The 11,690-nt window shown below is 38.6% G+C and overlaps 3 protein-coding genes across 3 annotated transcripts in view; 2 read left to right on the forward strand and 1 right to left on the reverse strand.

Annotated features, from left to right (window-relative positions):
• Positions 1–338: 338 nt before the first annotated feature.
• On the reverse strand, positions 339–1,177 carry mRpL50 (mitochondrial ribosomal protein L50). Its single transcript, XM_968616.4, has 3 exons — positions 1,023–1,177; positions 552–874; positions 339–500 (listed from the first exon to the last, which is right to left on the reverse strand). The coding sequence occupies exons 1-3, from the start codon at positions 1,175–1,177 to the stop codon at positions 376–378; spliced, it is 603 nt and encodes a 200-aa protein (XP_973709.2). The 3' UTR covers positions 339–375.
• Positions 1,178–1,405: 228 nt separating this feature from the next.
• The window catches only part of skd (skuld), a 40,724-nt gene continuing 30,439 nt past the window's right edge, over positions 1,406–11,690 (forward strand). The window contains exons 1-2 of the mRNA XM_008199050.3: positions 1,406–1,546; positions 8,633–8,957. Coding sequence (XP_008197272.2) covers positions 1,478–1,546; positions 8,633–8,957 — 394 coding nt within the window. The 5' untranslated portion in view covers positions 1,406–1,477. The remainder of the gene's footprint in view (positions 1,547–8,632; positions 8,958–11,690) is intronic.
• On the forward strand, positions 10,308–11,676 carry LOC135266551 (uncharacterized). The gene is made up of 6 exons (XM_064357509.1): positions 10,308–10,666; positions 10,724–10,871; positions 10,929–10,976; positions 11,026–11,094; positions 11,150–11,274; positions 11,335–11,676. The coding sequence occupies exons 2-6, from the start codon at positions 10,724–10,726 to the stop codon at positions 11,644–11,646; spliced, it is 702 nt and encodes a 233-aa protein (XP_064213579.1). The 5' UTR covers positions 10,308–10,666; the 3' UTR covers positions 11,647–11,676.

Raw genomic sequence — 11,690 nt, forward strand, 5'->3', positions numbered from 1 at the left:
TTAGCCGGTTAAATGGTTGTAATGTTGGTTGCATACCATTCAAATTAATAATTTTCTTTAATAATATAATAATTTAATTTAGTTACCTAACAATTACTTTTTTCCAATTATTTCCTAAAAATGTATCTTTTTTAATTGTCTGAACGAAACGTCCCGAAAATTAAAAAAATATTTTTTGTTTTTATTAAAGACTTCACGGGTTTTTGTTGAAAAGTAATGCATAGAAAATAGAAAATTAGAAGGCTGGGCAAGAAAATTTGAGTTAAAAAGTCACACATATTAAAATGGTTATTTCGTGAGCTGTTGGTGGCATATGTGTCAGGGGTACAGAGAGAATATTTTTTTCTAAAATTCTTTATTCAACAAAAACTACATTTACGAAGTGAAGGGCCACTCTTGCCGTTCCGTGTGGCCTTTATATTTATTTTTATACTTCAAGCCTGTGACTAGTGTCGATTCCCGGTTAAAGGCCGTTTGCCCCTTGAACAGCTTATCAGTATCTGTAAAAAGTGTCAATTAATTTTGAAATTTGTTCAGTCTTGAGTTTGTACCTGGATGGAATCGGTAATATTCGTATTGAACATGCAAATTTTCCGGCAACTCCATGTTGCGCATTTTATCCAAGGGGGTAACGTCGTCAACAGTCGTTTGGTAGAAGTTCCTAACATCATTTAAAGTTTGAACCGAGTGCAAAACTGAATTCGGAATGGCTCTGTTGAATTCCTTGGCACAGGCCGCGCACAAATCGAATTTCTGCGCGAGGCTCCCGATCCTGGTGCCGCCGTCCGTGGCCCCCATAACCTCCCGAAAAATGTGGTCCAGCCTCTCGTTGGCATCCTCCGGTGGCGTGTACGCCTCGTAGGGCCTCAGGAAGCTGCAAATGTTTTGAAATATTAACAATTTGCAATTCACGGCGCGCAGTATCGAATTTATCGAGCGTCGGGTGGCGCGCCCTCGCGTCAGCGGGGCGAAGCGCCACGTCTCCCCTCAGTCCAGCGCGAACGCACACCCGGTTCACACACCCTTTCGCGGCGAGAGACTGTTGCGCAGCGTATATTTTCGGGGGCTGCTTCCTGTCGATGCCCTTCTTCTTCTCGGCCTTGGTGGCGAAGCGGTGCACTAGGGCCCCAAACGGGGGCCGCTTCAGGAGGCCGCCATGCCTCATCAGCGCCGCCATCGCAGTCGACTAGATCGGCGCGAGTCGGCGCGCTAAGACCTGCCGCCGGCCGTCGGCCCTCTCCGGCGCGTGCGCAGCCCACGCGACGTGTGTCGCCGCTTGGAGCGGACGCTCAAACTGTGAAATGTCTCGGCTCTTGTTGAATTAGTGTGGCTTGTTGTTTCCTATCCGCCATTTTGCATTGCGTTCGAAAGGTGAAAATCGAGGTAAATGGTGGCTTAATTGGGGCCCCAACGCGCCAGTGAGTGCAGTGGAAAGTTCAAGTGTCGTGGGTGCTAAATCGCCGAGAATGGAGCAGGCATGACGCACCCAAATTTTCAAACCAACGGGGCCAGTTTAGAGGATTGCCACACTAACTTCTTCGCTCTGGTGAGTCCCCGGCAGCCCCCTGCCCGATGACACTGCGACAGTGTTTACGTTCGCCGGACTTTCCCCGCCGCTGTGACATAATTATCAACAGTTCCCCCTCCCTTTGAGGGCATTTTCCGGACATGCCCTGCGTTTTCGCAGCGTTTTGCGCGAATTTTCCGAAAAGACAAGACAATTTCTTTTGCATTTCGTGTGAACGAACGCGAGGCGCTGTTGCCGCGCTTGCACGTAACGGTCCCGATTCTGCTCGTGCCTTTCTAGGGCGGGCATGTGCGCCCCAATGCCCGCCCGGGAACGTGCCCGCGGGGCCCAAAGCGTCCCGAGACGGCCCCCAGGCATGTTCCGCATGCCTTCGCTCCGAGATATTTGACATTGACGTATGTGGGCTGCCAAGTGGCAACGTCGCGCCGAAGCGGCTAGTGACAGGCGTACAGTCTATGGTAAAACGCAGCTGATTAACAGGCCAGCCTACATTTTTAATAATAAACTGGACTATTTTTTCGAAAACGGGGTAAAACCCCTCGGGACTGGACGATTTTTCGGGGGATAACCCACTTCGGGTGTTTGTTTTGCCGCAATCAGTTCCGCTTTACTTTTAGAAAGTTTGCTTAATGGCTGAAGAAATCACAGATTAATTAGAGTTCGTTATTCTAACATAACCTAATTGTGTTTTGACACGTTTGTGTTGGCGCGATTTTCGAAATTGACGACGCCCCTGGTCTCTTGTCGATATCCTCGTTAGACAAGAGGTTAAACACATCGACCTTGAGCTTATCGTGTTATTATCGCAAGACTTTGTTTCAAACACATCGGGAGAAGTGGACAAGCACTTTGCAACACAACTGAACTAAATAAACAAAATTGCGATCGCTTTACATGTTTTCCAGAACCGTAATGTTCAACAAGTTGGTTCCTTATCAGGTGTATAAACAAGCGACACATTTGTTTATCACTTTGACTCTTTCTTTAATATCTGGGAATGGCATTTAAATGGCGAAAGATTCCGTTGTGTTACGTCACCGATAACATTGATATCTTATCGGAGTGCATTTTCGTGAAGAAATCTACAAGTGGTCTATAATTCCGTATTCCTAACCCCCGTGCGTGAATTCATTGGGTTATCTCGAACCTCTGTATTTTTTTAACGTATTGTTGGTAAATAGCCGAGATAAGAAAAAATGACCTTGATGGGGCTCTGGATTTGGCTCAAATCGCCGCAGGGAAGGCCACTCAATTTATTACTAATCCGCAGACAAATTCAATAAGACAATTAACTGTACCACTTTAGTCGTCAAACAAATTCGGTATTTTTAGATGTTTTGTGCTTTGAGAAATTAAATATTTTCAAACGTAATTATGTCGTGCTGATTCCGGAAAGAAAACGTAAATAAATGGAAGGAAATGGTGTGATGAATGAGCTCAGTTTTTTGGACTGTCTGACAAGAACGCGACATTTCCGTTGTTTGAAAGAAATTTTTCTGCACGTTTTAGCACTAGTTGCATGATTTTTCCATGACGAATTATTACAATTTTAAGTACGATAAATATTTGTCCGATTTTACTGTCGGCAGTTTTATTCTTGAAAAAATACAAGAAGTGCCGTCAGGACGCCGCCTCCGTGTCAGAAAAATAAATCGTTTTACTGCCATATTCGATAAATTAATATTTACTACACAGAGTGTTAAGTTTATGTGTGACTTTTATTACAACTTGCTATAAATTTCGGGTGTTAATATCGCGTTGCATACCTTTCAGTAACGAAAATGTCGAACGTAAAAATGTGTGTTACAATAATCATGATATTACGACCTTATCGAACTGGGTCATTCGAGCGAGATTTTTCCATTTGTTTTTGTAAATCAAGGAAAACTGAAGGAAAAGTTGCGGCGCGGAAAATAAATGGCGTACACATTTAATTTCAATAACGGTTTTGAAATTAATTAGTTTGGAAGCTGGAAGCTCAAAAAAGTATAACATTTCGGAAAAATCACAAGTATTATTGTTGAAACGTAAACGTTTACTAGTCTTGTAAAATAATTATTTCTTGATATTCTGTTCTATAATTTATTTATTTACACATTATCTAAAAATCCAATTTTTTAAAATTTTTAATCGAGTTCGTATCGGAATACAGTGAAATCTCTCTTAACGGACACCTCCTATAAGCGGCATCCTCTAACAAAGGAACATTTTGTTGGCTCCGTTTTATGTATTTTATTGTATTGCTTTTCTTTTAAGGGGACTCTCTAATAAACGGACGCGGACAATTCAGTTCGGATCATTGAAAACAAAATCTCTCTTTTAAGCGGACAGCCTGTCACACGCACGTGTGTTATTATTAGTTGTTCAGAGAATCATAAGCGGGTAGTACATGTTTTATTTTTCTCAGAAAAGGTTTTACAGTTATGCGGTGTCTAAAAAACTAAACTAAAAAAGCGTGTGCTAATAATAAAAGAAAAAAAACATAAATTCTGAGTTTACTGAAAACAAAAGAAAAAAGAAAGAAATAGGATGAACCTAAGCAGCAAATATTGTTCAATTAACTTATAAAAGCGCATAATAAAAATATTTTGGTTTCTGGATTAATTGTCGGTATGCAACTAAAGTGTTTGAAAGATATTGAAAAAAAAAAGGTTTTAATGCATCTGAAGAATGGCTAGAAAAATCTTGAATTTGTTACAAAAGTTTTAAGTACATTTTTGGTGAATCTGCGAGAGTTTTTTTTATAAATAGTTGATAAATACGTTTGTTTCTATGTATATATTGTTATTTCTCTTGAGAGGACACCTCCATTAACCGGACACAAAGCATGTCACTGTCGGTGTCCGCTTATGGGAGATTTCACTGGATATTTTTAAATGCATTTTGCAGGCGCAGGCCTCAAATACCTGTATAAACTTTTTGATAAAATAAAAAAAGAAAAATATATTTAAAAATGATTGAAAAAGAAATAATATCACGACATTTTATAAGAAAATCTTTATTAAAAACGGGACGATTGGTTTGTTGTATAGTGTTACATAAAAAATCGCCTTAACTGATCTTCGTAAGCTTTTACCTACTGATTTAATGTGACCCACTTTTGCACAACCATTTAATAAAAAATTGTGAGTGGCTAATTTAGTTATTTTTTAAAAATATGTTGCATCTTTTAAATTCTTTAGTTTACCATAAATGGTTTTAAATTTATTATCCTTGTGCTGGTATAGTCCGTGCCCGAAGCCGGTGCATTGGCACCCGTTCTACCTGAGGCGTCCCCTTTTAGCGGCCCCAAAATCCTTCCAAATCCGCCATTCAACACCGTCTGTTCTTGTAAAACCGCTCGTTCGCGTCATCGGTGGTCTCTTTTGTGTCCCTAGCTCGCGCGTGTGCGCCGATAACGTCTTGTTTTCTTCGGCATTCCGAAGAGGCTCGTTTACAGCACGTGGTTTGGTGTGTGTGTGTCATCTCATCATTCCCTGTTGGCACTTGGCACATATTCGATCATTTTAGTATGAATGCATGTATCCTATCAGGACCGGTCTGAGTCCACCGTGACACAGTTTGCAGGTCAAGGAGTGTGTGCGTGTGTATCGATCGTGCAAACACCACCACCACACACACTTGTACAAGCTCTTCGGATTCGGTCAGCATCAATACACAGAGAGAACCCCCAACAAATCGCACAACAATCAATAAAGTCACAAACGGAGGGCTGAACGACCCTTCGATAATCACACCGAAAATTTTTTCCGGTCCGCGTTGCAACACTTGCCTTGAATATGAATATAAAGCTGGTTAAAAAGTTTGTCAATATTTAGAGCGGTTTTTGTTGTAATAATAATTGTAAGTGTTCTCGAGATAAGCGCATGAATTGTATTCGTAATTTAGTTATCTTGGGAAAAATTAACCAACTCTTTACTGTAGCTGTTTATAAAGTTCTTTGGCACGATAAGTGGCCCTTTTAGTTGTGTACTCAAGTGTAATTGAATAAACAAACAATATTATAGACCACTTATTTCCTACCGTATTTTGCTCGGTTCGTTCCAGTGGAAAAAGTTAATGGGAAAATCAAGGAAGTGTACGTAGAGTGCGCGGTCTCAGATAATAATTAATAAGTGTGTTATAACAATAGTGTTAATTAAAAAAATTAGAAATCATGTTATTTGGCAAGGAAATACAATTAGTGATTTGGGAATGTGATAAGAGATAAGACAGTGATAATTTTTTCCAGTAAATCAATTGTAAACAAACCAATTTTTAAAGATAATTTAATTCCTTTCTATAATCAAGTTAAAGGATTTGTTGTGTTTCGATTTATCTCATTGGATTCAAAACAATTGTTCTATTAAGTTAATTAATTAACTACTTCGGTCACTTTTTTTTTACTTTTTTTTGGTTTTAACTTTTTAGTTATAATTATACGAAAATAAACCATTTTTTGATAAAGTTTTTTTTTCTCCGAGCTCCATTTTTGCAGTTTCAAGTCAGTCTAGAGTAATAATAAAGTGACTAACCATCCTGATTTGTCCCGCTTTTGATACAAACAGAACCAAATTTTTAAGATTTTTAAATTGCAAAATTCTTCGAAGTTTTAGAATGTTCGAGAAACATAAATTTGTTAATTACAACAAAAAATACATTTTTTAAAGTTTACAGATAACGAGAACAAGATTCATTTTACATTGATTTCTCGATCTCATCACTTTTTTTGTCGCTAATGGGGTCAGATTTCCCAGGAATTTTTATTTTGTAAAATCTGATTCTACTTGTAAAAATTTTTTGGTCGCTTGAAAAAATCAGTTAAATACAACTCACAATAAATAAGTTAAATTTAAGCGTAATTTGGACAGTTTTTGATAAAAATCTTGCAACAACCAAAATAATATGTTAGGTAGATATTTAGATATTTGGTCACGAAAAGTGGGTCACATTAAATCTCCCTACACAATACTAGTTTTTGCTCAAAAAAAAATTATGGAACTTCGAATTTTCCAAAAATTTACGAACTTAAATAACGATAATTTTATTAATTGAAAAAAATAATAACGTTTTCGAAGTTTACAGGTAACGAGAACAAGTATTCATTTTACGTTAATTTCTCGATCTCATCACTTTTTTGTCGCTAGTGGGACCAGATTTTCCAGGAATTTTTATTTCAAAAAATCTCAGCTAATTCATGTTCTAAAAATCTTTTGGTGGCTTGAAAAGGTCAGTTAATACAACTTACAATAAATAAATTAAATTTAAGCATATAATATGTTAGATAAGGTAGATATTTAGCGATGAAAAAAAAACAACAGGCTTTTCTTCAATGTCAGTATTTTACGTTCTGTATTATTGTTATTATTAATATCCTGAGTGTTTTCATTGAAATCAAAACTTTGAAATTGAAACGTTGAATGTGCGAATTAGCTTTCTTCGAGGTTTTCTTTAATCAGTTCTTTTGGAACTTGAATTATTACCTGTTGCTTCTGCCTACACTGACTACAACCAAGACTAACGCCCCAATTTTTGGTTTCTGCGTACTGTTCAAAAGCAGTTGTTTAAAATTTTGCTAAATTATGTAAACATTGGAACAAAATAATCGCCGAATTGGCGAAATGGACCAAAACTTCGGGTTTTTTTTTTTGTAAAATGCACTGTGATATATCGTCGGGAAATAAAAATAAAAAAAATATAAAAGACCAACGACGAAACATATTCAGCAGAAATCCGACCACACCGCTGCCGTCAATCAATACCCGGGCATCGCGCAAGGGTGTCTAGCACCCCTTCGACCGCACAGCCCCGCTTCTACGGTGGTACATTCCCGGTTCTCTCTCGAGAGATAAACGTGTCGATCGACCTTCTCGACCACGTGCTCGTGACGATGACGAAGCTTCTTCTCTCATACATTCACAAGAAAAGTGGAGGAGAATCAACACACCAATAATCAATCGAGATGAAGAAGATGAAAAAAAAAGGCGACCTCAACGGTACAAAAGCACGCTTTTGTTTGGCTTGTATTCACTTTCACTATCACCGGTAGCTGGTTGGTTTACAATGCGGTAATAAAATTATCGCAATCTCGCTAATCGTTTTATTGCCGTCGTTAAAAATAACAATGATAGCTTTCCGACACTTGACGAATTTTAACAGGGATGAGTGGAATCCTCGTAACGGTATGATGTTTTTTAGGGGCGGAAAATTTCTATTTCTCACTATTAAATACCTTATTTATTACTTACGTAAGCGAGGTTTGTGAATGGGCGAAAAAGTGGGTCGCGTTTTTATTTATCATTTTGGAATGAAAGTTTTTTTTAAATGTACTATCTGTTTTGGCGCTGATGAAGTTATTTTAGTGTGACATAATGTTTGTTCAATAGAAACAATCGCCACTTTACCCGTTCTCCGATCAAGTGACATCGACTGTGTCCAAACTTGTACACACGATATTAACATTGTTTACATTACACACGTGCCTAACCGTTCGTAGAAGTTTACATCCAATTCGCCCCTAAATAAATTAACTTTAATAGCTTCCCGTGTTTTATACCTAAATAAATTTTCACCAGGGGTTGTTGTAGTCAAGTGGCCGTAAATACGTTTTTTTTTTTTACTAAAAGTATATTTCGCCCTGACTTTATCAAGTGACCGTGTTTAAATTAAAAAAGTGTGACAGCTGCCGCCTTGATTTACAAAATTACAATGATTTAGCTTGGCATAAATCGACCGCATTTTGGTAAATCGTATTATCCCCTTGACACCCAACATCCCGTGTTACAATCGAATTAATTTGCAAGGGTTGTTCTGTAACGTGTGGCAACGTTGCGTTTCGATGTTAGATGAGATATGTGTAATGGCAGTAGGCTGGGCCGTGTGCTATAACAGCAGAGCAACAGGTTGGTCTCAGCCAACTCTGACTCGGCCTCTCCCTTTTCTAATCCGCACCAGCTGATCGAAGCAAGCCGTGGACAATGTTAACTTTATGTTTAAAAACTTAAATAGTAGTGATTTTCTCGGATTATTCGATAAAAAATATATAGTATAATTTGCAATAAGTTCGGGTTAGAGAGGTTGTACTGTACTGCAGTTTGATGTTTGTTTGTTTTTTGTGTGTTTCAGACGGAACTTTCGGGCATCAAATGGCGTAAGCTGGTGTATTGCGAGTTGGGGGGTGGCGGTGCCGCCTCCGGCCATTGCAGCGGCGGCGGAGGAGGCGGCGAACCCCTTGAAGATCCGGTGTTACGCAGCTACGCCCGTTGTCTCGCCGCCGATATACTTTGCGTGTGGCGGCGGGTTTCAACGCCACGTTCGACCGATATGTTCGAACCGGGACCACCACCGCCGCCACCACTTAGTCTTTCGACATCGAAAGAACTATGGATTTTCTGGTATGGAGAGGAACCCGATCTGGGGGTTCTTATCGCACCGGAACTTAACACTCCTGGTAAGGAACGACTTGAGTGCATGTGGTGTGTGTGCAGTAAGGGATGGGAAAATTAAGAATTAAGTTATTAGTTTTGGAGAATGAATTATTTAGACTGGCGGGAAATACAAGCGCTTTCAAGTGGTCGAACCCAATTTACCTGTCCTAATCTCCCAATCCTTTTGCCAAACAAGTGGCCGATGTTAAATTAATATTACCTGGCTTTCCGGTCTCTAACTTTTTCAACACTTCAGCTGTTGAAATATTCTTCCAAACACACTTAAACCACAATTAAGAAGGTGTAAAACACCATCGAGATGTGTCTTTGTAGATTTACAAACCCGAAGAATTCTCGTAAAAACGTGTCTTGTAATCTAATAGTGCGAGCGGTGTTTTCTATCGTTTAATTGAGGAAGAAAACGGATCGATTCTGACCTCTTTATCTGCGTCTTTGTGACTTTGTGTCCTTAAATAACCTCGAGGGTCGATCGAAATCGGCGCGCTTTTTGTACGTAGGGTACGGTAGGGAAATGAATTTGGACAGGAAGTGCTTTTTGTATTTTTTACGTTGTAACCCGTCTTGGCTTTACCTTTGGTGATGGGTGGCGCCTGTACATTCCCGTGTGTAGGAGTCGGGATGCCGGGAGAGCAACCCGATGCCCGTTTGTTGAACACACACCGACGCCGGGATAGGCAAACCGACGCTGTGAGGAGGCGGACGTCGCGCTGCTTTCCCTCCCATGATCAATACACGCGCGGCCGTCGACCAAATCGGCTGCAGATGGTGTATATATACATACAGCAACAAAAAAAAATAATAAAAAACATGAACGTATGTTTGGGGTTGAAATGGCAAGGGTGGGTGCAAAAAGGGCGTTCCGTATTTTATTTTTTTCCGAAATTGTTTTGGTCTTTGTTGTGGTGGTCGACCGTGAGAAATGTGGAGGAAGAGGCGTCGTCGTCGTTGTCATGACGACGACGGCATCTCGAAGCATAAGGCACAAAGACCTTATCGATGGGCCGTACGAAAGAGCAGCTCGGGTATGCACGTTTAGTGATCGAAAACAGGGGCGGAACGCGGGGGAATGACACATTAATGGGCTATCGCAATCAGATCTGTTAAATAACACGTACGCCACTGGAAAAATGAATAACATTTTACATTTACCTGCAAAAACTCAAAAAAATTCCTGTTTAAAAAGTTCTTAAAAAATATAAAACTATTAGACACAACTCCATTAAGTTTATTTCATTGGAAAGATCTTTTCGTTTTCTGTTTTTCAAAAAAGATTATTTTTTTCTGGCTACTAGTTTTCGACAAAATTGCAAACAAAAGCAAAAATAGGTAAAATGAAAAAAATCATAACTTAAAAACCATTGAAAATTTTGCGATTTTCTCGACGCCAGTCGATTCCCCGGTTTATTTTACGTAGGTTTACATCAAAATAGTTCCACTTTTCCGTAATTGAGAAAATAAAAAAACAGAAATTTGTCATCACAAATAAATGATGAGTTGTATGCGTGTTAGTAGTATAAGCGAACAATTAGTGCTAATGAGGTCATTATCTAATGACCGCTGCAACTTTCTCTTAATGACCGCTACACTTTGGCCGCTACAATTTTGCTATATGTCATACAATATATAAGACCAAAGAAAATTTAGGAAAATATTCAGTGTTGTTCTCGTGTTTGTTCTTGAAGAAGACGTCTTGGTGTATTGTGAAATTAAGGTAAGTTTTTTAAGAAATTATTTTAAATATTTATTAACTGTTGTGAATTTGTGTTAGATGCCTGGAAAACGTGTATCTTCTATGCCATTGAAAAAATCATCTCCGAAGCGTTTTAAAGCCCCAGGTGATGGTGGATGTGTAGAAGAAGAGGAAATTAGTGAATTTACCAACCTGCAACCCTCAACATCTAAGGCAACAGAATCAGGTAAATACTTTATAATTTATATAATAATAGATTAATCATTAATTATAATATTTACAGTGAATGCTTTAAAAAGACGCCTCCCTAACTTCGAAGATGGTCCTTTAGGTAATTAATTACATACTCATTTCTATATTATAAATGTACGTGTTTGTAGATACACTTGTAAATCAAATCGGTGCTGGTCAAATTGACGATAATGAAGTCTTTGAAAATTTTGCTGATGGTAAGTAATAGCAACAACTTATTGAATATGTGAATACTTCAATATTTTCTTACAGAATTTAACTTTATTAATAAAAATGGAGAAAATGAATCATTCATAAAAAAGTTTAATACATTAGCGAGACGTATGAGGTTTTCCTTTAAAGATAATGCGCCGGAGAATCCAATTGAATGGATGCAAGTAAGTGTCACGTTATGTTTGTAAATTAGTTAATTAATTAATGATATTTTCGTTTAATAGAATGCAATTGAAGAACTGTTGGCGCACATTTTTAGAGGATTTTCAAGTGATGACTATGTCGGCTTAGTTCTCGAAAATGAAGAATTCCCCGAGCGACCTGTTTACATTTCCTTCCGCAAATTATCCCAATATAATGTCGCAATGGTGATGGAAACTGTAGGAAATGTTCTTCAGAGCAATCGTGCGTTCTTTGTTAATGATCGTTTATCGATACGGGTGGACAGGGTGGCTTTACCTGTGGGAAAAGGATTTCGTACCGCCACCGATGGATTAGCCGTAAGTTATAATGAACATTGTCTTAGTAAAAATTAATAAATAAATAAATAAATCTAATAAATATGATTTCTGTGATTTTA

The sequence above is a fragment of the Tribolium castaneum genome, chromosome 6 (genome assembly GCF_031307605.1).
Source record: "Tribolium castaneum strain GA2 chromosome 6, icTriCast1.1, whole genome shotgun sequence".
In the NCBI taxonomy this organism is placed as follows: Eukaryota; Metazoa; Arthropoda; class Insecta; order Coleoptera; family Tenebrionidae; genus Tribolium; species Tribolium castaneum.